Source organism: Staurois parvus, unplaced genomic scaffold (genome assembly GCF_062004578.1).
Source record: "Staurois parvus isolate SC_StPar_1 unplaced genomic scaffold, SC_StPar_1.0 ptg000186l, whole genome shotgun sequence".
Classification (NCBI taxonomy): domain Eukaryota; kingdom Metazoa; phylum Chordata; class Amphibia; order Anura; family Ranidae; genus Staurois; species Staurois parvus.
In genome coordinates, this window is record NW_028317982.1 from 7,277,546 (window position 1) to 7,305,048 (window position 27,503).

The 27,503-nt window shown below is 43.1% G+C and overlaps 1 protein-coding gene across 3 annotated transcripts in view; it reads left to right on the top strand.

Moving 5' to 3' along the window:
• LOC149462102 (ADP-ribosyl cyclase/cyclic ADP-ribose hydrolase 2-like) overlaps positions 1-27,503 on the top strand; it is a 57,444-nt gene that overhangs the window by 7,636 nt on the left and 22,305 nt on the right. For all 3 annotated transcript variants that reach the window (XM_089677446.1, XM_089677448.1, XM_089677447.1), the window contains 5 exons: positions 1,164-1,299; positions 8,916-8,998; positions 14,276-14,352; positions 19,763-19,855; positions 21,958-22,044. In XM_089677446.1, the coding sequence (XP_089533572.1) occupies positions 1,164-1,299; positions 8,916-8,998; positions 14,276-14,352; positions 19,763-19,855; positions 21,958-22,044 (476 nt within the window). The remainder of the gene's footprint in view (positions 1-1,163; positions 1,300-8,915; positions 8,999-14,275; positions 14,353-19,762; positions 19,856-21,957; positions 22,045-27,503) is intronic.

The window sequence follows — 27,503 nt, forward strand, 5'->3', positions numbered from 1 at the left end:
ACAGTGATCACATGTACAGACAGGGCCAATCACAGCCCATCTGCTGCATGTGATCAGCTATGGCCAAGCACAGCTGATCACAACATAAACTACTGTTTCATTCAGTAAAAATGCTTGCTTATACCAATGAAATTTGTTGGTATAAGCAATCGTAATGTGTAAAAAAAAATCCTGATCACTTGCCTAGAGTAGTACAATGTTACTAAAGTAACTGTATTTCTCTGGCCACAGGAGTAGAAAAAAAATCTTAAAAAAATAAAAAATATATTATTTTTTTCTTTACATACTGTTGCTAGTCAGTGTCCCTGTTCACCGCTGCACCAGTTATATAATGACGCTGCACTACATTGGTGACAGTATGTAATAAAAAAAAATGGTGAAAAATGTTCCATTTCTTTATTTTCCACAAACTTATGACTAAAAATGACAACTTCAAAAAACTCGCTATGCCTCTTACTAGATACCTCAGACTGTCTACTTTCTGAAAAGCGGTCATTTGGGGAGTATTTGTATTGTACTGGCATCTTTGGGCCTTAAGAAATTAGATCAGCCATCACTACATGAGGATTTATCAATTTTTAGATATACACCATAGTTTGTGGACTCTAACTTTCCTACCAACTAAATAATAAACACTGATTTGGATTATTTTCACTAAATACATGTAGCAGAATACATTTTGGCCTAAATTTGTGTAGAAAGATTATTTATTTGCAAAATTTTTTATTCTTTTTTCATTTATAGTGAACAAAATAAAAAATCCAGTGGTGATTAAATACCACCAAAAGAAATCTCTATTTGTGTGAAAAAAATGATAAAAGATTCAAATGGGTACACGGTTGCATGATCGTGGAATTGTCATTTAAAGTGCAACAGTGCTGGTGAAAATCAGCCTGGGCAGGAAGGGGGTAAATGTGCCCAGAAGGAAAGTGGTTAATTGAACAAGCTGAAGATAGAAGCTGATAGGCTAGTATGCCCAGCTGTGCCAGATTTTGTACTCACCAGTTTCAGTAAATCAACCCCAATGTATCAAAATAACATTTTAGGGTATGCTTGGTGTTTGGGCAGGGGTGGGGTAGTGTATCCTGATATGATGCTTTTTTACACAATGTTTTGCTTAAAAAAGCATGAATGGCCTATGTTATTTTTTGTATCTATTGCAGTCACTTTTCTGGGAAAACAACAAAGGCTTGGTGAACAAATACACAGACAAGACAAAACGGTACATGGGCCTGGGTGACACGCTAAGTGGGTGGGTGGCAGATGATCTGAACTTCTGTGGATCAGTCACTGGGACAGGTGAGCCTGAATTGTTATGTTTATTTTACTATGTATAGTCAGTTAACATGAGCTACCCAACTGATAAGGTAGGTACATTTTAGACTTTGGTTAAGATATCAATATTAGAGGGGATATTTAATGTTAATATCATGAGATTGGTTATGTTTTAGGTTTTATATGGGAAGAGTCACCCTCTTTAATAAACATGTCCTATGTTAATGTTAATGCCTTGTTCTTTCATGGTTGAATTTTGCTTTTTTTTTATTTATAAATACCTTTAAAAAAAAAAAAATATTCCTACCATTTCTGGTTAGTTCGCCGCAGCAATATACTGTACACCATAAAGGATGTCCCTTGACTCCTGGGATATCGGTGTCATCATTCCCAGGAGTCAATGGACATTCTGTAAACAACAATGTGCGCTGCGCAGTGTCATTAATACACATGTGCATGATCTGGAAGTGCATGCTTGGTAGCCAGCTGCATAAATTCACAGAAGTGTGTGAGTTCCGGCTTCAGGTGCCCACAGATGCAATGGCTGCCAGCAGCATTTCTTCATGAGACATTAATCTACAGATCTGGCAAGTAATAAATGCATTTATACACTGCTCAGTCCTCTGTAGGTTGATAATTGCAGGAACACTTTGAAAAAACATCAGATCTCAATGGGGAAACATATCATGCTGGATATCTATACTTATATGGACTGAGTAATGTGTTAGGAACGTAAGGATGCCCCATCGTTTGATGGAAATGAAAATTATTAACCTACAGAGGACTGGATTCAAAGACACCCCAAAAATCAATTGAAAAATTGATGCAGCAGGCTAGTCCATTTTGCTGAAATTTGATTGCAGCAACTCAAAATGGTACTCAGTAGTTTGTATGGCCCCCAAGTGCTTGTATGCATGCCTGACAACGTTGGGGCATGCTGCTAATGAGGTGACGGATGGAGTCCTGGGGTACAGTTGTGGCCAAAATTATTCAACCCCCAATGCTGTAAAGGGGTTTAGGGACTATAGTGTACATTTGGAATTGTATTCAGAATCAAATCCTACAAGGACGTTGTAACTACCCAAATGCAACTAAAATGACATCAATTGTTTATGTAATACAGTAGTAAATGGTTCTTATGTGGTTTCTTCATTGCCACAATTATTCAACCCCTTAAAGACTACCACTCTGAAGAACAGAGGTTCATACAGGTGCTTTCCATCAGGTATTGAAAACACCTGTGGATGTCACCGAGCAGCAATCAAGCATAATAAGCACCAATTAGGCAGCTTTAAAATGACTGTGATACTCAGCTCCTTCTAGACATTTACTGGTGTGGTTACAAACATGGTGAAGGCAAGAGAATGGTCCAGGAAGACAAGAGAAGAGGTGATTTCTCTTCACAGGAAGGGCAATGGCTATAAGAAGATTGCAAAGATGTTAAACATACCAAGAGACACCTTAGGAAGCATCATTCGCAAATTCAAGGCAAAGGGCACTGTTGAAACGCTACCTGGTCGTGGCAGAAAGAAGATGCTGACTTCGACTGCTGTGCGCTACCTGAAGCGTAGAGTGGAGAGAAGTCCCCGTGTGACTGCTGAGGAACTGAGAAAAGATTTGTCAGATGTGGGTACAGAAGTTTCAGCCCAGACAATAAGACGCACACTGCGTAATGAAGGCCTCCGTGCCAGAACTCCCAGGCGTACCCCCTTGCTGTCTCCAAAGAATAAGAAGAGTCGACTGCAGTATGCCAAAAGCCATGTGGACAAACCACAAAAGTTGTGGGATAGTGTTCTGTGGACTGATGAAACAAAATTAGAACTGTTTGGGCCCATGGATCAACGCTATGTTTGGAGGAGGAAGAACAAGGCCTATGATGAAAAGAACACCTTGCCTACTGTGAAGCATGGTGGAGGGTCAATCATGCTTTGGGGCTGTTTTGCTTCTGCAGGTACAGGGAAGCTTCAGCGTGTGCAAGGTACCATGAATTCTCTTCAGTACCAGGAGATATTGGATGGAAACGTGATGCAGTCCGTCACACACCTGAGGCTTGGGAGACGTTGGACCTTTCAACAGGACAATGATCCCAAGCATACCTCCAAGTCCACTAGAGCATGGTTGCAGAGGAAAGGCTGGAACATTTTGGAGTGGCCATCGCAGTCACCAGACTTAAATCCGATTGAGAACCTCTGGTGGGACTTAAAGAAAGCAGTTGCAGTGCGCAAGCCTAAGAATGTGACTGAACTGGAGGCCTTTGCCCATGAAGAATGGGCGAAGATACCCGTAGATCGCTGCAAGACACTTGTGTCAAGCTATGCTTCACGTTTAAAAGCTGTTATAACTGTAAAAGGATGCTGTACTAAGTACTAAGATTGAATGTCACTTGGGGGTTGAATAAAACTGATAATGCTGTGAGCACAGAAAAGACATTTGTGGTTATTTCATTATAACTGTTATGTTATATTTGTCTGACCTACAAGTGCCTCTTTAATGTAAATGTAAGCAAGATGACTGAATGATCAAAAGCAATGTCAAACTGGCCAAAACACTCAATTTCAGTGGGGGTTGAATAATTTTGGCCACAACTGTATTTCCTCCCAGATCTGGACCAGGGCATCACTGAGCTCCTGGACAGTCTGAGGTGCATCCTGGCATCGTTGGATGGACCGAAACGTGATATGCCAGAGGTGTTCTATTATATTTAGGTCAGGCGAGCGTGGGGGCCATTTCTTCATCCTCTAGGAACTGCCTGCATACTCTCTCCAGGAGGCCGGGCATTGTTCTGTACCATGAGGAACCCAGGACCCACTGCACCAGCATAGGGTCTGACAATGGGTCCAAGGATTTCATCCCGATACCTAATGGCAGTCAGAGTACCATTGCCTAGCCTATAGAGGTCTGTGTGTCCTTCCATGGATATGCCTCCCCAGACCATCACTGACCCACCACCAAAACGGTCATGCTGAACGATGTTACAGGCAGCATAACTTTCTCCACGGCTTCTCCAGACCCTTTCATGTCTATTACATTTGCTCAGGGTGAACCTGCTCTCATCTGTGAAAAGCACAGGGCACCAGTGGCAGACCTGCCAATTCTGGTGTTCAGTGGTAAATGCCAATCGAGCTCTATGGTGCTGGGCAGTGATCACAGGGCCCATTAGAGGATGGCGGGCTCTCAAGCTACCCTCATGAAGTCTGTTTCTGATTGTTTGGTCAGAGACATTCACACCAGTGGCCTGCTGGAGGTCATTTTGTAGGGCTCTGGCAGTGCTCATCCTGTTCCTCCTTGCACAAAGAAGCAGATACCGGTCCTACTGATGTGTTAAGGACCTTCTACGGCCCTGTCCAGCTCTCCTGCCTGTCTCCTGAAATCTCCTCCATGCTCTTGGGACTGTGCTGGGAGACACAGCAAACCTTCTGGCAATGGCACAAATTGATGTACCGTCCTGCAGGAGATGGACTGCCTGTGCAACCTCTGTAGGGTCCAGGTATCACCTCATGCTACCAGTACTGACACTGACCCTAGCCAAATGCAAAACTAGTGAAAAACAGTCAGAAAATATGAGTAACGGAAAAAATGTCACTGGCCTCCACCTGTAAAACCATTCCTGTTTTGGGGGTCGTCTCATTGTTGCTCATCTAGTGCACCCATTCTTAATTTCATTAACACCAAAGCAGCTGAAAATGATTACCAACCCCCTCTGCTACTTAACTGACCAGATCAATATCCCAGGAGTTGAATTGACTTGATGCTAAACTCTGATTACAAAGTGTTCCTTTGATTTATTTTGAGCAGTGTATATAAGACAACAGCCAACCCATATAAAGCGCTGCATAAGAGTCCTGATTATGTTTTTATTTCAGTTTTGGCTAGGAGACTGTAGGTCCCCTGTAAGAGCTGGATTAGGGTGAGGGGACAGTGCATGTGTTCATTACCCAATGTGGTAGGCTTATGGTATAAAACAAAGTTTAACACTATTGCCATTACTAGAAGTATACTACCAGCTTTTGATGTCAGCAGACATAGCGTATGCATTATCAATGAACATGATTAAATGCTGCAAACTTCCCCGACCTCTTGTTACAAGCAGAGGGTCCCTGTTTTCTGAATCCCTGTCGATCAGCTGTTTTCATATTGCTACTAAGCATCTATGAGGATACAGCTGTTTGGGCTGTTTGGTTTTCCTCTGCACTGCAAAGCCTAGCCTGTAGTTAATGCACTAATGACTGAATAAAACAGTTGTGTATGAACACAATGAGTCCTACAAAATATAACAAAACTAATGAATGGATAAATAATTGCATGGAAGAACAATGACAATGGTTACATTGTTGGCATTGTTACAATCCTACATTGTTGTATAGCTTAAGATAACCAAACTTCCTTATTTTAATCCCTTAACTATCCTTCTTTTATGTCAAAATGAAGTTTAGTATTGTGAGTGTACAAGAAATGACTCCTCCAAGGATGCATTTACTTCTACCTTGCAGTTTATGTTGTAAATGTTCTCCATCTAGTGGCCAGAACTAACATTGCACCATTATAAAATAATTTCTCCACCATCTCTAACAAGGACACCTGTCTGAAGCTGAAAAAGGTGTTGTACATGTGTTTATAAATTACATACACATTTTGCAAATCACTTCAAGGCCTTAATCACTTCAAGACTGGACACTTTCATCCCCTTCCTGCAGGAGTCAATAGCTTATTGCGCACGCCATTTTTCAGATTTCTGCGCTGTCACACTTTGAATGATAATTAGTCATGCAATACTGTACCCAAATTAAATTTTTTAGCATTTTTTTTGAGGCAGATAGAGCTTTCTTTTGGTGGTTTTTAATCATGACTGGGTTTTTTATTTTTTGTTATATAAAATGCGTAATCGTCATTAATACATTTTAGGCAAAATATATTCTACTACATTTCTTTGGTTAAAATAACCCTACAAATTAGGGTATGTATATTTGAAAATTAGATCAACCCTAAAGTTCTGGTGGCCTCATTTCTTGAGGCCCTAAAATGTCAGGACAGTACATATACTCTCAAAATGACCCCTTTTTGGAAAGTAGACAGCTCCCTACTGAGTCAGAGCCACAACACTCTATTAATAGGGAGCATGTGCTTTGCTAACTGGAGGGCTATAGTTCTGACTGTCGGACCTCTGCAATGTGACTATTGCTTCAACACAGGGAGTAAGGGTTCCACTGTACATATCATGGCCGAAGTCAGGCTTTTCTACTCAGGTTATGGCTATTTTAGAAAGAATATATGCTGTAAGACATTGAACACCTTTTGTTTTGATGCAACTGGAATGTATTTAGCTGATATGAAGACTAAGTCCACCATTTAGACCATGCTTCATGTTACACTCATATTTATTGTGTAGCCTATAGCCATGTGGCATACACCATACCCCAAATCCACCCCACCTCCCTTACCTGAATTGTGGGGTGCTTCTATATGCATGATTGGGATTTTTATTTCATTTAGCATGGCGTTTAGCATGTAAGGATGCAGCATCCAGGTCCAGGAAGGATAGCTCTTTGTGAATGAGGTTACACGTCCCATCTGCCACCGCAGGAAATGGACTATGTAGAGCACGGGTGTCAAACTGGCAGCCCTCCAGCTGTTACCAAAGTATAAGTCCCATGAGGCATTGCAAGATTGACAGTTACAAGCATGACTCCCAAATCAGGGGCATGATGGGACTTGTAGTTTTGCAACAGCTGGAGGGCCCCCAGTTTGACACCCCTGATGTAGAGCATGCAAACCCTCCTTCCTTTTCACCACATTATACCTTCTGTAGTACAGTTGCATATCCTTCAGCTCTAACAGCAGTAGCAGCACCAAAAAAAAAAAAAACCCGGAGGGTGGAGGTAGACATTGATAGAGCCTGTGCATTGTACCTATAACGCATTGTGGCGCAATGGAGACTGTTGATCGTGGGTGCAGTGCTCTGCAGGCTTCAGTGAAAAAGTAGTAAATTCACATAGATCATAAATACACATTCACATTGATCATAAATACACATTGATCAAGACCAAAGTTGCTGCAGTTACTACTTTTTTTTACAAAAGATGGCTAAAAGTTGAATTAATCCTTTAAACTTTTGGTTCAGTTGTGCTTTAAGGTAACAACAATACAGAAGTGCAGGCACCTAGTGATGCCATGAGTACCCATGTTGTCTTAAATTGATCTCTGTGTCCTCTTGGATTCAAAACCCAGATTTTACATGGGGCCTCAACATAGGGTCCCTCTAGACTCCACAAGGTGCAGCACTCCTGCTACATTAAAAGCGTGCTACATCCAGTTAATTGGAATTCTTGAGATCCAATGTAATGAAGGGAATAGAAGGCAGTAGAAGGAACAGACTTGTTAATCTTACTGTCAAATTAGTATGTGATGACAAATTCATCTTTTTGTGCCATTAACTTTATAAAATTAATTCATCTTATTTATGTAGTGGGCTGCTTAATGGGTGCTCATAATACCAACGTTGGAGAGAGGGTAATATCATTGGTGGAGAGAGAGTGTATCACTGGCGAGCAATTATATTTTTGGTGGTAAGAGAGTACATCATTAATAGAAAGAGATTATATTGTTGGAGATACAGTAGATTATATCGTTGGTGGGGAGAGATTTTATAACTGGAAGTAGATTATATAATTGATGGAGAGAGATTATATTATTGGAGACTATATCATTGATGTAGATAGACTATATTATTGGAGAGAGAATATATCATTGGTGGAGAGAGATTATATCATCGGTGGAGAGAGATTATATCATTGGTGCAGAGAGATTATATCATTGGTGCAGAGAGATTATATGTTTGGTGGAGAGAGATATCATTGGTGCAGAGAGATTATATCATTGGTGCAGAGAGATTATATCATTGGTGCAGAGAGATTATATCATTGGTGCAGAGAGATTATATCATTGGTGGAGAGAGATTATATCATTGGTGGAGAGAGATTATATCATTGGTGGAGAGAGATTATATCATTGGTGGAGAGAGATTATATCATTGGTGCAGAGAGATTATATCATTGGTGGAGAGAGATTATATCATTGGTGGAGAGAGATTATATCATTGGTGGAGAGAGATTATATCATTGGTGGAGAGAGATTATATCATTGGTGCAGAGAGATTATATCATTGGTGCAGAGAGATTATATCATTGGTGCAGAGAGATTATATCATTGGTGCAGAGAGATTATATCATTGGTGGAGAGAGATTATATCATTGGTGCAGAGAGATTATATCATTGGTGCAGAGAGATTATATCATTGGTGCAGAGAGATTATATCATTGGTGCAGAGAGATTATATTATTGGAGAGATGATATCATTGATGAAGATAGACTATATTATTGGAGAGAGATTATATCATTGGTGGAGAGAGATTATATCATTGGTGGAGAGAGATTATATCATTGGTGGAGAGAGATTATATCATTGGTGGAGAGAGATTATATCATTGGTGGAGAGAGATTATATCATTGGTGGAGAGAGAATATATTATTGGAGAGATGATATCATTGATGGAGAGAGATTATAGTATTGGACAGATGGGGCAGAACATGGATTTGGCTGTGATATCTTCTTTCTTAATGCTGATTCTCCTCTCTGTGTTCAGGGATTGACTACGACTCCTGTCCCACTATAGCAGAGTGTGAGCACAACGCCGAAGAGTCCTTCTGGAGAATCGCTTCTGTAGCTGTAAGTTGATTTATAGGAAAAATGCTTTATTCCATAATAAATGTATTGGGCTGCTAAACGGCTCACAGTGGTCACCTGTACAGATTGGGGCTCAGACACACTGTCACGTACCTGATAGGAGACTGAATTGACGAGGTCGGCCTCACTTGTGTCACTAGCCCTGACCCCGCTGAGGTTGGAACAGAGGGAGTCTAGGGACCAGGGGGACAAGAGTGCCAGTGGTTGTTGCTTGCGGCTCTTGCAGGTGGTGACCTTGGTAAGCAGAGTATCCTCTGATGGCACTGTAATAGCATCAACGCGGGCAGCGTGGTACAGAATCAGAAGGAAAAGCCAAACTCAGGAGCAGATCCGAAGTCAGGAACCAGGAGCAGGAGAGTAATCAGAGTCGGGTCAGGAACAAGACGGGTCAGCAACAAAGGAATCGTACAGGAACAAGCAGGACACAGGGGGGAGCTGAAGACCAGTCAGCACTGAACCTGAGCAGAGGCCCTCCTTAAATAGCCCGTCTGGCGCCAATCTTCGCCGTGTGTGCATGTGCACGATCGCGCATGCCTGCGCACAACCGTCAGTTCTTCTGTGGGATCTCTTTCACGCATGCGCGTTCCCGATCGCGATTCTTCTTGCCGGAAATCCCTTACACACACATTGTGTACAACTACTGAATGACTGAATTGCATAATTTTAAATACCGATCATTCCATCAGAATGTCCCTTTAGGATGTGAGCTACTAGTTATTAAAATGTTAGTAAACCCAGGACCCTGAATTCAGTTTATCTGGTCTCCCACAGTACACAGAACCTGGAAATACAATTATTTTAGTTAATATAAATTGCTAAATACTTTTTCTCATCAGCAGATAGAGCAGTCTTGTGACTTCTATCAGTGTCCAGCAGAGCACTGGTTAAAGCTTGTAGGAGGAGTTTTCATTCTCGCAGGCTGCAGGACCCCTGACCCCCTGTCTGAACAGTGCTGACTGGCCCTGTGCTGATCACATGCACTCTCCCAAGAAAAGAAAAAACTCTCTTCCAATACATACCAAACTGAGCATGTGCAGCTTGTCCCCAAGGCTCTGTTCTATCAGCAGATGGATTGGGGACTGTGGAAGAAGGGGAGGATCAAATATCCTTTTTACACAATGCAGTTGATTAACCCCTTAGATTTCACAGTGAGTATAACAAGCATGCTTTATTGCATATACAGACTGATTTTACTGTTGTGGATTTAGTAACAATTTAATGCTGTATAAACAGTATGTGGCTCTGATACATTTGGGACTAACATTACTGTTAGGGGATAGGGTAAGGGCCAGGTGTTAAGGCTAGGGGTTTGGTGGTAAAGTAAAGAGAACAGGTGCTTTGTCTCTGAAGGACAAAACAAGAGGTTCACTTAAAGTGTATCTAAGCCCAAGAACACAAAGGTAATATATTGCAGTTCTGGCATTCTCCCAAGAGCAAGCATGAGAGCATCCTGACATCAATGCCCTACTCTATGCATTTAGCCACAATTAGACTTCCTCAGGAATGGGGAACCTAGCATTAGGGACACCTGTTCCAGGGAAGCCCACTCGCTTTGGGAGATTTATTCTATCTTTCAGCTGCGTCTCTGAGACAGGTGGTACACAGCAAAAAGTAACCTGGCAGTGGTTTTTAACCATTTACTACTATATAATAAGCAACAAAAAAGCATTTTTGCTATACATAGACTTTAATGGAGGGCTAATGACACTGCTTACAATTTCAGTGCTGCATTGGCAGAAGGTTAGGTGTTGATTGGATTTCTGGCAGGATCAACAGGTATCTTTTTCACCTATCAAACACATAAAAGAAAAAAACTTTCAATGGTATATTTAACAAATTAGAATGGAGCAGATATGAGAAGTTCATTGCACATATGCTTTAACCCTAAGTTCGCACCTAAGCGTTTTCTGCAGCATTTTGCGTTTTGCAGAAATTCAGTACAGTCCATTTAACAAGGTTTTACTATGGCACATGTTCACATCTCAGAATTTCACCCGGTACATTGTTTGGAAAGGGTCAGGGAGTTTTTTTTAACACAAAATGTGTGTTTTGGTTCTATAGACTTCAATGGAAATGCTGCAGAAAAGCATGTATTGTGTTATTGCTGCATTTTGGCTAAGTTTTTTCAATGTGTTTTAAATCTGCCTAGCAACAAGAAAAAATAAATTGAAAAAAAAAACGCACAACGCATCAAAAATGCGTAAAAAACGCAAGTGCAAAAACGCAAAATGCAACACAAAACACAATGCAGAAACGGCTCAAACGCAACCTACAGAGGTGTGAACCTAGACTTACTGTTGCCTTCCCCAGCTGCACATACTCACCTTCCCTGCACTCCTCTGCTGCTCTGTATTTCCAGGTATGGGGAAGAACATTGCTTCCTCACCTGTGACATTGCTAGTGCATGACTGCCCAGGCACCCAGTGCTGTCAAATGGGGGAGATGAGAGACTACTTAGTGTCAGGAATCAGCAGCAGGAAATGCCAAATCTGAGTAGCTACACTAAGAAACTGAGACCAGACTATATATAGTAAAGTACATTTGTTAATAGTAAAACAAATTACGTCCAAACACCAGCGAAGAGGAAACACAGCAAACCTGAAGATATAAGTGAACCATAACCCAATAACAAAATACCTAACTAGCAAACTACAGTAAGTGACCGAAAGCCTAACTAGCAAACTAGATACAATATATACAAAAAGGGGAACACGGATCAACCAGGTAAACAGGAGATGCAGGGAACAGATGGGAAGAGGAAACCTGGACTGGGATCCAGAAAAAAGGGAGCAAATAAGAGGCAAGCAGGGTACAGGATGCAGAGCAGGAGCAAGATCAGGAGCAGGATAAATAGCAAGCAGTATTGGACTAGCAAAGCATAACACTAAAGCAAAGTATAATAGTAGGGGATGGACTAAATACCCTCCCCAGCAGCCATGATCAGGAGGAGACTGATTACCTTAAAGCGTAGTTCCAGCTGAAAAAAAAGAAAATAGTCAGTAGCTACAAAAAATGCAGCCTCTTACCTATCCCTCGGTGCAGCGGTATCCTCACCACGGCTGGTTTCATCAGCCGTCTTCTCTCCCCGGTGCCAGCGTCTTCAGTGAGGGCACCCAGCTGTGACAGCTTGTGGCTTCACAGCCAGGTGCCCACTGCGCATGCGCAAGAAGCACTGCGCTTTGTGAATGGCCCCGTAGTCTTCTGGGACCTGTCACGTGTCCCAGAAGACTAAGGGGAGAGGGAGGGGACAGCTTCCATTTCTGATCACCTAGGTCAGGGGTCTGCAACCTTTAAGACATAAAGAGCCACTTGGACCCGTTTCCGAGAGGGAAAAAAAGACTGGGAGCCGCAAAACCATTGCAACATTTAAAACAAATCCGACACTGCATATATTGCGAAAAGCGCTCTGGTCATGAAGGGGGTTTAAGGGCCCAGTAAGCAAAGGGTTAACCAGGGCCACAGTGTATCATCATAATCACAATCATAGCCTTAGGTCAGTGGTGGGCAACCTCTTTTTTCAACTGAGCCAAATCTCGCCAAAACCACGATTGAAATTTATTTTGAGAGAAACATTTTTAAAACTGAAAATACATCCCCCATATAGTAATTCATCCCCCATAGTAATTCATCCCCCATATAGTAATTCATCCCCCCATAGTAATTCATCCCCCATATAGCAATTCATCCCCCCTATAGTAATTCATCCCCCATATAGTAATTCATCCCCCCTATAGTAATTCATCCCCCCTATAGTAATTCATCCCCCATAGTAATTCATCCCCCATATAGTAATTCATCCCCCATATAGTAATTCATCCCCCATAGTAATTCATCCCCCATATAGTAATTCATCCCCCATATAGTAATTCATCCCCCATAGTAATTCATCCCCATATAGAAATTAATTCATCCCCCATATAGTAATTCATCCCCCATATAGTAATTCATCCCCCATATAGTAATACATCCCCCATAGTAATTCATCCCCCATATAGTAATTCATCCCCCCTATAGTATTTCATCCCCCCTATAGTAATTCATCCCCCATATAGTAATTCATCCCCCATATAGTAATTCATCCCCCATATAGTAATACATCCCCCATATAGTAATTCATCCCCCATAGTAATTCATCCCCCATAGTAATTCATCCCCCCTATAGTAATTCATTCCCCCTGTGTCAATTCACTTACCTTTGCTCCGCGCGTTCCTCTAGCTGTGTTCCCGCGCCGTTCTGGTCTTCAGGGCGGACTGTGAGAGGAGAGGAGTTCGTCACGCTGCCCCGCCTACATCCTGACAGCCAATGTTTGGAGGAGGGAGGGGAGCGGGCGCCCAGCACATAGAAGAGCTGCATTAAAAGAGCCGCGGCTTGCCGACCCTATTGCCTGTCACCTGGTGGGCAGTGTGCTCCGGAGCCGCAGGAAAGGTGAAAAAGAGCCGCATGCGGCTCCGGAGCCGCGGGTTGCCGACACCCGACCTAGGTGAACATAGCGGAAGTGGGAGCGGGTACCTGTCAAATCCGGGTACCCGCTCCCCCCTCCCCAAAGGTGCCAATTCTTAATGGGGAGCAGGGGACAAAGGCTTAAAGCGGAACTTCCCATTTTGGGCGGAGCTTCGCTTTAATCTGCTGGCTGCTAGGGGACACTCGCTGGTGGACACCAAAACTACAACTTCCCACTCTGGGAAGCACAGTGCCACCAGCAGGTGATCCAGGTCCTGACACTCAGTTTACAAATGAATGAAGAATTCTTAAAGCAGTAGTAAACCACAGTAAAGGGGAAAAAAGAGTCCCCTGCAAGGTGATGTCATAATGTGATAGTATGCATTGCATACTAGGACATTATGTAAAACTTACCGTACCTTAAAATGAAGCTCTCCAGCGGCGTGCTGTCACCGCTGTAGAGGCTTCCATCTTCACCCATCTTCCTTCCGGGTTCGCAAGCTCTGGCTGTCTTATAGGCTGGACCACGATAACGTTCCTCCTGCGCATGCGCCCAAGAGTCTCAGGCCACGGCACACAGCTCTGAAGGAATGGCACGGATATGCAATTTCTTCAGAGCGCATGTGCCGGCTTAAAAAAAGAGAGAATATCTCCTAAATGGTGCAGGTTTAGGAGATATTCATTTTTACCTACAGGTTAGCTTTATTATAAGCTTACCTGTAGGTAAAATTAAAAAAAGTTTACTACCACTTTAAAATGATTTATTTTGATGTCCACTCTGCTGATGTAATATGTGAAATTTTTGTTGCAATTTGTAGTATGCCAAACAAAGCTCTGGGGAAATCCAGATCCTGTTGAATGGTTCCACACCAGGAGGTGCTTATCCTGTGCCCAGGTATAAATGAGTAACTTTATAAGTCATTCTGTTATGTACATAGGTGTACCTAGCTTGCAGATGAGTATCTTTACAGTTGCTGCTGAGTTGCTTCACACATTTACTTGTGTGAGGAAGACAAGTGAATTTAGGGCTCATTCACAACAGTGAGTATGTATTATTGTGTGCATAACACATGCACATGCTGTTATAACGCATCACAGTGCATGCTTTTTTTTCTCTTAACTTAATTTAACTTACACTTCATTTAACTCCATGCACAGCAGAGCATTTTGACTTGCTAATGTGTGTTGTAATGCGTTTTTGTGCACTACAAAGATGCAGCATGTATAGACATTTTTTGTATAGATTTTGTTCTCAGCACACACCAGCGCAGTGCTATTGTGTGAACTGGAAAGACAGACAGCAACCAAATTTGCTGTGTCTTTGAATTGATCACCTGCGATCAACAGATCTCAAAGCATTAGGAGGTGGGACTGAGCCCTAAAGCATGTGTAATATCCCATGGATTGTTTATAACACTCTGTATTAGAGTCAACATGCTTTAAAAAATAACTTTTGTGAAAAAATACCCTAAACCACCTCCTTGTTCTCCTAAACACAGTACAGTATACTTAACTCATACCCCTGGTGTACACAAACCTTCCCATGACAGCCTATGCTTATCACAACTCCATAGTAAGCCGCCATATTGTTGATTGGAGCCATCTCCTCACTCTAGGGACACTCTGGAGACAACTCCATTGAATTGTATTAAAATATTACCCATTTTAAAGAACAAGTTCAGCTTGATATAAGAAAATTCCAGTCTCCACTCCCTACCTTACTAACCTAATCTAATGGAACACCCCCTCCCAAATGGCAACTGCCAACCACATTGTGTACATCCTTTGTTCAGAAACCCTTTCAGCACTGCCCACACCTGCTGCAACTTCCTAGAAACTTGAATGACTCTGTCATTGGAGTAAAGCTGGCCATACACTAGTAGGATTTTGCTTTAAAAGTTTCATTTTCAGAATGTTCTTCAATTTTCTAATCATTATTAGGGTCAAATTGACATTGTTTTTCTAGCTCAGTTACGAGAAAATTCGAAGGAGGAGGCTAGAAATTTTTTTTGAATGAATGAATTTGTAAGGCTGCTTTCACACTGCTCCAATGCAAAAATGCAGTAAAAACACATAAGCATTTTTGCAGCATTTTTGGTGCATTTTGCACTTGTGAAAAAAGGACATGTGACTCAAAAAAAGCACCAAAAACATTTTCTACTTCTTTCAATGGGGAGGTGCGTTTTTGGTGCTTTTTTTTTTACAGCAAACATGCAACTGACTGGTGTGAAGAGTTCCATAGGATTTGATGGTCATACATTTTTCTTCTGCTTTTGGTAAGGCAAAAACCATGAAAATTCTTTCCTTTTCTTTCCTTTTCCTTCCTTCTTTACTCTATCTGTCCCTTCATCTCATCTTTTGTTTTCCTTCCTTCCTTTCTTCCTTTCTTTCTTTCTTTCTTTCTTTCTTTCTTTCTTTCTTCCTTTCTTCCTTTCTTCCCTTCCTTTCTTCCCTTCCTTTCTTCCCTTCCTTCCTTTCTTCCCTTCCTTCCTTTCTTCCCTTCCTTTCTTCCCTTCCTTCCTTCCGTCTTTCCCTTTTCCTTCCTTCCGTCTTTCCCTTTTCCTTCCTTCCGTCTTTCCCTTTTCCTTCCTTCCGTCTTTCCCTTTTCCTTCCTTCCTTTCTCCTTTCCCTTTTCCTTCCTTCCTTCATTAATTCCTTCCTGCACATGGAGGCAGGTCATTTGAAACCTATTGTGCGGCATTTATTGGGGAACGTGAGAGTACAGCAGCGGTAACAAGACACAGTACAACACCACACAGATAGTCCACGTAGGATGGCCCAGCAGAAATGGGGAACCTGTACTCAGGAATGTGGACCCGGGCAGACAAGGGATTAAGACCTGAACAGGGCTGAGATCTGGGCAGACAGGGGTAAGTCCAGAACAGGGCAGAGATGATTATTATTGTACGGGATATATATTGCCAACAGTTTACACAGTGCTTTACAATATAAAGGGGACAGTACAATTACAATACAGTTCAATACAGAATGAATAGGAGGGCCCTGCTCTTGGAGCTTACAATCTAAAGGGAGGGGGAGGTGGTACAAAAGGTAATAGCTATAGGGGATAATTTGATGGAGGTTACTCAAGTACAGTACTTAGGTGGAGGTGGGGTAAACTTCCCTGAATAAATGAGTTTTCAAGGATCGCCTAAAGGCGGACAGAGTTGTACCTAACTGGACATACTGGGGCAGGGAGTTCCAAAGGATGGGAATGGCTCTGGAGAAATCCTGGAGATGAGTGTGGGAGGAGGAAACAAGGGAACTGGAGAGCAGGTGGTCTTGGGAGGAGTGGAGAATGATATGGGCGATATCTGCTGATGAGGTTGGTGATGTAGCTGGAGGTGATGTTGTGGATGGCTTTGTACATTGTGGTTAGTATTTTTAATTTTATACATTGGGATAGTGCAAGCCAGTGAAGAGATTGGCAGAGAGGGGCAGCAGTCACAGATCGGTTGGTAAGGTGTTCCAGTCTAGCAGTTTTGTGGTGTTGTTAGTCAGGAAGGGGTGGATTCTGGAAATGTTGCGAAGGTTAAAGCGGAGTTCCACTCACTCTGTAAAAAAATAAAAGTCAGCAGCTACAAAACTGTAGCTGCTGACTTTTAATAAACAGCCACTCACCTGTCCCACGATCCCGTGTTGCTCCCGCCGCAGCCTGTTTCACCAGCCATCCTGTATTCCAGGCGCCGGCATCTTCAGTGTGGGCACCCAGCTGTGACAGCTTGCGGCTTCACAGCCGGGTGCCCAATACGCATGCGCAAGTAGCGCTGAGCTTCCTGAATGGCCCTGTTGTCTTCTGGGACCTGTCACGTGTCCCACAAGACTACGGGGAGGGAGGACAACTTCCGCTTCCGATGGCCTAGCCTGTCAATTTCGGGTACCCACTCCCCCCCGCTCCCCAAAGGTGCCAATCCTTAATGGGGAGCTGGGTACCAATCTTTTAAGCAGAACTTCCCCTTTTGGGTGGAACTCCGCTTTAAGGTGGCAAGATTTAGCCAGTGATTGGATGTTGGGGCTGAAGGAGAGGTAAGAGGCTTAGCACCCTGGCATGTGTTGAGGGACCAATGGTTGTTCCGCTGATCTCAATGGTAAAGTCATGGGGAGGGGATTGGGGCAGAGGAAATAAGACGAGCTCAGTTTTAGAAAGATTGAGTTTAAGGAAGTGGTGTGAGGTCCATACTGATATGTCGCTCAGTAAATTTGTGATGCGTAAGGAGATTGAGGGGGTGAGTTGAGGACTCGAGAGATAGATCTGGGTGTCATTAGCATATATGTGGTATTGGAAGCCATGGGAGGTTATCAACTGGCCCAGGGAAGAGGTATAGAGAGAGAAGAGGAGGAGCCTTGGGGTACCCCAACAGAAAGAGGAAGAGGAGTGATGATATGGTTTTGTACGTGACACTGAAAGTGCGCTGAGATAAGTAGGAGGACAACAGGGCAAAGATCCAGGAAGACAGGGCTAAGTCCAGAGCAAGGAGAGCGATCTGCAGGATGACAATGTGGGACTGTCAAGAGGAGATAGTCCACAGGGCAAACAGAAGGCACAGCACAGAAGAGGGATCCTTTGGACAGCAATGTGGGACTGCAAAGGGGAGGTAGTTCAAAGGGCAAACAAGGAGTTAAGTCCAGCACAGGGCGGACAATTGGGTATGGAACATCAATGGTACAGGCCAGCACACAGGGCAGCAATTGGTTACAGCAGGCACTTAGTCCAGAGTCCAGGACCACAATCCAGGCACAATAAAGGACAAGCAGCAATAGATACAGCACAGGTTCAGGGACTTACCAATCAACAGCGGCTTCAGCTGAAGAAGTCCAGGAAGCTCAGCAGGGGAAAGGAGGTCTGGCGGTCAGAGGTCCCTCATAGACACATCGTGGGTCCTCAGAGGGCTGTTTATCCTGGCCGCAGCATCCAGACCACACAGACAGCAGTTGCAGGAAGAGCAGAGAGGGAAGCAGAGTTCCAATGTTCAGGGAGCTGCATAGACAATATGGAACTACAAGTCTCAGGAGTTCAGAAAGCGAAGAACAGCCCATACGGAACTATCTGTCTCAGCAGTTCTGCACATCCTCTAACCTCCTTCTAGGAAGACATCCAACCATCAGCTCCTGTGTGTCCATCACAGGGGTAAACTCAGAAAAAGTCTCCGCTTTAAGCACCCGTGCCGGCACGTCTGGCTGTGCTGTGTGCGCCCCTTGTGGAGACCAGCCTCATCTCCGACCCCCTGCGGGGCACGGGAATTCATAGATTAATTAAGCAGACAAAATGACTGCTTTACAAACTGTTGATTTAAACAAAACAACACACACAAAAGAAATAATAATATTTCTGTCCTCAACTACACTCTCCCTTCATCTCACTTCTTTCCTTTTCCTCTCCTTTCTCTCTTACTCTCATCCTAATATGTTTATGTACATTTATTTTTAAGGCCGGACAGACAGATCGAAATTCATCTGATTCAGCAGAAACCAGCCAAATATCAGTCCCTTTATGGGCATTCTGGTTTCACTGAAGTCCCATCACCGTGCTCCAAGGGAAGAGCCCCCGGGCTGCTCAGTCTAAAATGCCCAGGCATATTTTTTATCCCAGTTGGGGCCTGCTGACCATGTTGTACTCTCATGTGTAGTGTGGTCAGTTTTTAATAGGAATGCAGAGGGACTGACAGGAACACCAGGGATTTCACACAAAGGAAGCAATACAAAGAGGATAGGATGGTACAGCAGGCACATATTAGGAATATAAAATGTTGATTTTACATATTCTTTAAGTTGACCATGCACTATACGATCTGATTACACTCTCCTTTAGATCTACGATTAACCTACCTAATAAGGTGGGCTTTCCCATATAGGCATATCAACATGGTATGGTAATCCTACCTACCAGCCAGGTCTCCCTTTCTGTTTATAGAATGTAGTCCAAAATGGTTTTAAAAGAAGCTTTTTTTAAAATCCCCTTATGTCTGTGATGGCTCTGTCCCAATTTATTGTAGGGACAGAGCAGCTGTTGGACCCAGCACCCCCTTGTGCCATGAGAGGAAGCGCCACAGCACCCCCTAGTGCCACTGGAGGGAGGGTCATTCTGTTTTTTTGGGGCTGTACATGTGCAGTGTGTACTCTCCCCTGTTGCCTATCATGAGCTTAGCATCTGCAACAGAAGAGCATATGCACTGTGCATGTGTGGCCTGAAAGAACAGTATGGTCAACCAGCTTCCTTGGCCAACTATGTACAGCATACAAGATGTATTTATTACACACAGCTGATGCAATGATAGCTTATGTAAAAATGACTCATCTTTTTTTAGCTTTTTATCAGAATATGAAATTCCCAATTTTCAAGGAAACAAAGTAACCAAAATCAACATCTGGGTGATGGATGACATTGGTGGAGTTGATGTGTAAGTAAAAAAATTTTACCCAGTATGCTGAGTAATAAAGACCTTTACCTTGTAGACAGAGCCAAGGACTCTATCTATCTTTTAGAATAACTGTAATCTGTGCTTCACTCGATGTGACTAAGTGATATTTAGGTCTCCTCTTGACTGGGATACTGCATTTCTCAGAACCAATACAAGTGACTACATTATCAAAGGCATTTTCACAAATTAGAGTGATTGTGACTTTTCAAAGAAGGCAAACATTTTCAAAATGTGACTGTTTGCAGTTATAGCAGTGCAATTCTCTGCCTATATATTCAAAGCTGCACTTCTGCAGTGTAAGATCACCTAATGCACTGCTACTCTCAGGAGAGAGGCTTAATAATGTCCTTACTGTTAAGCTCACTGTTCTTGCTGGAGAGGAAGCTGTACCTGGATACCTGCAATGCAAAGATCTCCCTTCTTCTGCTTTATTTATTCCGTGGAACTCATCTCCTGCTGCTTTATGAATATAATCCTCTATTAGAAAGGAAAGCTTTGCTCCTCTGCCAAGATGGCTGCCCCCACACACTGATACAGTGTGGAACAAGGCATGGTAAGCCAGTAATGGGACTGTAGGACAGTGGTGGTCACCTTGACAATCATAGAGGGCTTTAGGTGCAGCTCCCAACATAGGGCAGCACATATATGTTAATGGCCTATTTACACCAGAATGCAGTGTGCCATGCATAAGTTGTCATGGGTTGACACAAGCAGCATTAAAGTGGTTCTAAAGGCTCAAGGTTTTTTACCTTCATGTATTCTATGCTTGAAGGTAAAAAACCTTCTGTGTGCAGCGGAAATACACCAGTCCCCCAATCCTTTCCTGAGCCCCCTCCTATCCAGCAACATTCTCAATAGCCTCTGCTGTCTTGGGACTCTTCCTCCTCATTGGCTGAGACAGCAGAAGAAGCCCATTGGCTTCCACTGCTGTCAATCACAGCCAGTGGACCAATGAGGAGAACGCAAGGAGGCCATTACATGTCTTATTGACGCATAGAGCAGCAGCTCGGGGAGCAGCAGTGTTCCTAAGGCAAACAGCTTTCCCTGGAGGCACTGCTCGAGGAGAGGAGCCAGGAGTGTTGGCGGGGGACCCAAAAAGAAGATGATCGGGTCTGCTCTGTGCAAAACCACTGCACAGAGAAGGTAAGTATAGACATGTTTGTTATTGTTATACATCAATAATGCTTCCATCAGAAAGGTCAAGTAAACAGGCTGTCATATGACTTAACGCAGAGCTCCAGTCTCCTGTGAAAAAATAAAAGTCACCAGCTACAAAAACTGTAGCTGCTGACTTTTAAAAAACAGCCACTTACCTGTCCAATGATCCATTTGTGTGCTCACCACAGCCAGGTTCTCCGGCTGTCCTCTTTTCCCAGTGCCAGCAGTTTCACAGCCAGGTGCCCACTGTGCATGCGTGAGCAGCACTGCGCATTGTGAATGGTTCCACAGTCTTCTGCAACCCGTCACGTGTCCCAGAAGACTGCGGGGAAGGGGGGGAGGGGATGGGAGGAGAACTTTCACTTCTGATGATCGTCTAGGTGGACGAAGAAGTGGGAGTGAGTACCTAATAAATTGGGTACCCGTCCCCTCCCCCCACTCCCCAAAGGTACCAATCCTTAACGAGGAGTGGAGGGCGAGTTGTTAAAGTGGAACTTCCCCTTTTGAGTATAGCCTCACTTTAGGGTTAGTTCACCTTTTTTTTTTTCTAACTCTAACACTCTACAGCCTCTCCACTCTCCCCGGTTCCCGCTGAACTTACCTCCAAGGATGACGAGCTGTCAGTGCCCACACAGCCAGTGGAGTAGTCTGAGGATTTGAAATTCCCACTCTTCTTCCCCTTATTTCTGCAGGGCTTCTGAGATGGCTCAGAGCAATTCTCTGTGCCAGCACTGATCAATCAGAATCACTCTGATCTGTTCTGGAAGCTCTGCATAAAGAAGAGGAAGAAGAGTGGAGATTTCAAATCCCTGAACAGCTGCACTGGTTGCATGGCCACTGACAGCTGGACGGTGTTAGCTCACCTTTTTGTTTTTCCTGAAAAAGTGAACTTACACTTAAAATCTGTTTTCTGTGTGTTTCAGAGACTCATGTGGAAAGAACAGCACAGCAATACTGGAGTCTATTCTAATGTCAAGACATTTTCAATACAAGTGTATCGACAACTACAGGCAAGTAACAACAATACACATCATAAAATGTATTATGTGAAATACTGTGTAAGTATGTAGTAGATTATGCACAGAAAATATAATACTCGGCATTGTGGGAGGTGAGAGATAAAACATTTGATGTGTGAATGAGCATGCATATGGACCACCAGCTCCCGACCGTGCTATGGCCAACAGAGCTCCCGACCGTGCTATGGCCAACAGAGCTCCCGACCGTGCTATGGCCAACAGAGCTCCCGACCGTGCTATGGCCAACAGAGCTCCCGACCGTGCTATGGCCAACAGAGCTCCCGACCGTGCTATGGCCAACAGAGCTCCCGACCGTGCTATGGCCAACAGAGCTCCCGACCGTGCTATGGCCAAAAGATGGCTACAGCATGGTCAGCTAGTTCTGGGAGGGCATCCATGAACGTCTTCCCAGAACCATGCCCCCCCCACACACCCCCTGGGATGCGCACCAGGCGCAATCTGTGATCGCTGCGTCCTTTGGACACAGCTGATTATGTGCCCAGGTACAGGGCCAATCAGAGCAGCCTTTTACCATGTGATCAGCTGTGTCCAATCACAGCTGATCACAGTGTTAATAGGAAATGCCAGTTATCGGCAGTCCTCTCCTCACGTTGACAGCGCGTGAGGAGAAGACAGCCAGTAAGCGGCATTTCTCAGAGGGGACATCTGATCATCAGGGCACTGATCATAAGTGCCCTGATGATCAGTGTGTAGCCCCATCAATGCGGCTAATAGTGCTCATCAATGGTTTATATCACTGCCCATCAGTGCTGGCTATCAGTACCCATCAGTGCTGGCGATCAGTGCCTTAATGCTGGCTGTCAGTGCCCATCAGTGCTGGCGATCAGTGCCTTAGTGCTGGCTGTCAGCGCCCATCAGTGCTGGCTGTCAGTGCCCATCAGTGCCACCTATCAGTGCTCATCAGTGCCGCATATCTGTGTAGCCTCATCAGTGCCGGATATCAGTGCAGCCTCATCAGTGCAGCCTAATCAGCGCACATCAATGAAAGAGAAAAATCACTTATTTACAAAACTTTATGACAGAAACTAAGAAAACCTTTTTCTAAAAAAACTAATTTTTGGTCTTTTTTTGTTTAGCAAAAAATAAATAAAAACCCTAGAGGTGATTAAATACCACCAAAAGAAAGCTCTATTTGTCTAAAAAAAAAATTATACAAATTTACTTTGGGTACAGTGTTGCATGACCACACAATTGTCATTCAAAGTGCAACAGCGTTGAAAGATAAAATTGGCCTAGGCAGGAAGGGGGTAAAAGTGCCTGGTAGGCAAGTGGTTAAAAAGTCCTACCAACTAGACCCCACATATCATTCATGAGCCAATTTTAATGAATCTAGCTTGAAATGCTTTGGTGCAACTGTCCTGTGGGTCCATTTCCATTTCCTTTTCTCCCCATCCACTATCAGGTATGATCTGAAGCAACTGCAAAAGAGATCAATTTTGGTCTCATCTGACCACAACACTTTCAACCAGTCCTCCTCTGCACCATTCAGATGTTAAGTGGCAAACTTCAGACAGACCTGGACATGTGCTTTCTCGAGCAGAGGGACCTTGCGGGCACTGCAGGATTTCAATCCTTGTCGGTGTAGTGTGTTACCAATTGTTTTCTTGGTGACTGTGGTCCCAGCTGCCTGGAGATCATTGACAAAATTCTCACGTGTAGTTAAGGGATGATTCCTCACTGTTCTTATGATCATTGACACTCCACGAGGTGAGATCTTGCATGGTGCACCAGACCTAGGGAGACTGACAGTTGTTTTGTGTTTCTTCCATTTGTGAATGATTGCACCAACTGTTGTCACCTTCTCACCAAGCTGCTTGGTGATCGTTTGGTAGCCCAGTCCAGCCTTGTGTAGGTCTACAATCTTTTCCCTGACATCCTTGGACAGCTCTTTGGTCTTTGCCATGGTGGAGAGTTTGGAGTCTGATTGTTTGATTGCTCCTGTGGACAGGTGTCTTTTATACAGGTAACAAAATGAGATTAGCAGCACTCCCTGTAAGAGACTGCTTCTAATCTCAGCTTGTTACCTGTATGAAAGACACCTGGTAGCCAGAAATCCTGCTGAATGATAGGGGATCAAATACTTATTTCCCTTGTGAACATGCAAATCAGTGCATAATTTGTTAGACATGCATTTCTTTTGAATTTTTTGTTGCTATTCTGTCTCTCAGTGTTACAATACACATGCCAATTCGTTTTTAGACTGATCATTTCTTTGTGAGTGGGCAAACATTCAAAATCAGCAGGGGATCAAAAACTTATTTCCTTCACTGTGTTTGCTATATGGGGATATCTCATTGCTGTACGGGGATGTCTCTTTGCTGGATGGGGATGTCTCTTTGCTGGATTGGGTCATTTCTTTGTTGAATATATAGGAAGCACTGGGATTAGAAAGAAAGGGAGAGGCATGACTGCAATTGGCACTGTGATAGGGGGTTGTGATTGCAAGGGGCACTGTAATGTAAAAGGGCGCTGTGATATAAATGGAACTACACTGTAATCAATACAGTGCCCCTTTACAGTGCAGTCCCCTTTATATCACAGTACCCCTTTACATTACAGTGTGGAGGACTGACTCTGAATTTTCCGTCACCAAACACCAGACCACTATTCCCACTCCCCCCGGTCCCTGGAGAAGTTGGCTGCTCAGTATAAAATGTCCTGGCCTATTTTTCGTCCCAGTCCGGGCCTGGAATGGGGCATGGTATCTCTCCTCATTTGCCACTAGGTCACAAAACACATTAAATCATATGTGCAAAATCTTTGGGTTTTTGTATTATCTTTATTTATTCAAAGAGAAGAAGGGCCATTGAAAAAGTTATGCTCGGGGTAACAAATTCCATCAATCATTACCTGATGATGATGATGAAAAAAAGTTTGAATTAACAAAGCAGTAGATGTTATCTTCAGCTGGCATCCAGATTCGGGCCTTTTAGTGTAAGTAGTCCGTGTTGAAATAATGGGATGGGTTGGTTGAGGGATATAGGTGGGGGGGAGAGGAGTGATACAGAAAAGGGGTGAATGATTAGGAGAAATTGGTATGTTTTTCTGATTCTGATCAGTCTAGAAGGTAAATTAAAGGATTAGAGTAATTTATTGTGCAAGGGCGTCCCAGCAGGCAGAGTGAGGTATCCATAAGCTTAGGGACAGTTAACTTTGGCTCATTCATTTAGAACAATGTTAAAATACAAGTGGTGGCCAATAGCTTAAAAATATATACACTAAAAAAGGTTATCAAAATTGAGGAAAAAAAAAAAAATAAAAAATAAATATATATATACAGTGGGGCAAAAAAGTATTTAGTCAGCCACCAATTGTGCAAGTTCTCCCACTTATAAAGATGAGAGAGGCCTGTAATTGGCATCATAGGTAAACCTCAACTATGAGAGACAAAATGAGAAAAAAAATCCAGACAATCACATTGGCTGATTTGGAAAGAATTTATTTGCAAATTATGGTGGAAAATAAGTATTTGGTCACCTACAAACAAGCAAGATTTCTGGCTCTCACAGACCTGTACCTTCTTCTTTAAGAGGCTCCTCTGTCCTGCACTCATTACCTGTATCAATGGCACCTGTTTGAACTTGTTATCAGTATAAAAGACACCTGTCCACAACCTCAAACAGTCACACTCCAAACTCAACTATGGTGAAGATCAAAGAGCTGTCGAAGGACACCAGAAACAAAATTGTAGACCTGCACCAGGCTGGGAAGACTGAATCTGCAATAGGCAAGCAGCTTGGTGTGAACAAATCAACTGTGGGAGCAATAATTAGAAAATGGAAGACATACAAGACCACTGATAATCTCCCTCAATCTGGGGCTCCACGCAAGATCTCACCCCGTGGGGTCAAAATGATCACAAGATCAGTGAGCAAAAATCCCAGGAACACGCGGGGGGACCTAGTGAATGACCTGCAGAGAGCTGGGACCAACGTAACAAAGGCTACCATCAGTAACACACTACGCCGCCAGGGACTCAGATCCTGCAGTGCCAGACGTCTGAAGTTTGCTAGAGAGCATTTGGATGATCCAGAAGAGGATTGGGAGAATGTCATATGGTCAGATGAAACCAAAATAGAACTGTTTGATAGAAACACAACTCGTCGTGTTTGGAGGAGAGAGAATGCTGATTTGCATCCAAAGAACACCATACCTACTGTGAAGCATGGGGGTGGCAACATCATGCTTTGGGGCTGTTTCTCCGCAAAGGGACCAGTACGACTGATCCATGTACAGGACAGAATGAATGGGGCCATGTATCGTGAGATTTTGAGTGCAAACCTCCTTCCATCAGCAAGGGCATTGAAGATGAAACGTGGCTGGGTCTTCCAACATGACAATGATCCCAAACTTACGGAGTGGCTTCGTAAGAAGCATTTCAAGGTCCTGGAGTGGCCTAGCCAGTCTCCAGATCTCAACCCCATAGAAAACCTTTGGAGGGAGTTGAAAGTCCGTGTTGCCCAGCGACAGCCCCAAAACATCACTGCTCTAGAGGAGATCTGCATGGAGGATGGGCCAACATACCAGCAACCGTGTGTGCCAACCTTGTGAAGACTTACAGAAAACGTTTGACCTCTGTCATTGCCAACAAAGGATATATAACAAAGTATTGAGATTAACTTTTCATATTGACCAAATACTTATTTTCCACCATAATTTGCAAATAAATTCTTTCCAAATCAGCCAATGTGATTGTCTGTATTTTTTTTCTCATTTTGTCTCTCATAGTTGAGGTCTACCTATGATGCCAATTACAGGCCTCTCTCATCTTTTTAAGTGGGAGAACTTGCACAATTGGTGGCTGACTAAATACTTTTTTGCCCCACTGTATATATATATATATATATATATATATATATATATATATACTGTATATACACACACACACAATAAAAAAAAAACAACTAAAAAATAAATAAATTATATTAAATAAATGAATGGATAATAAACCAGCCGCCAAATAAAGTAAATATGTGTAAAAAAATAATAATACATTTATATATTCAAAGACTGATCCTCAATAAAGTCCATTAAATAAGGTCCATATAGAAAAGATGTGATCTTCAATCAATAAAGTTATGGAATCTTTCTCAAGTCCACCACCAATGTAAATACTCCAGTGCTCAACACCCCATCAAAGTGAAAACTTACCAGATACTGGTGATAAACCAGCATATCTTTAAACTCAGTAGATGTGAGAAGAATCCTCAGCATATCATTAGCAATCAGCAGATGATCCCAGTGATCTCCATCACAATGAACATAGGTCACATGTGAACAAAGTAGAAAACACTCTCCATAGCGTAATACCGTTTCAGAAGTTTTATTCTAACAAATACCCCCATAAAAACCGCACTCACATTGGGTAAGTGCAAAAAAAGCCTTTTATAATTAAAATCTTTCAGCCTGCAGCGCTTAGTACACCGCTT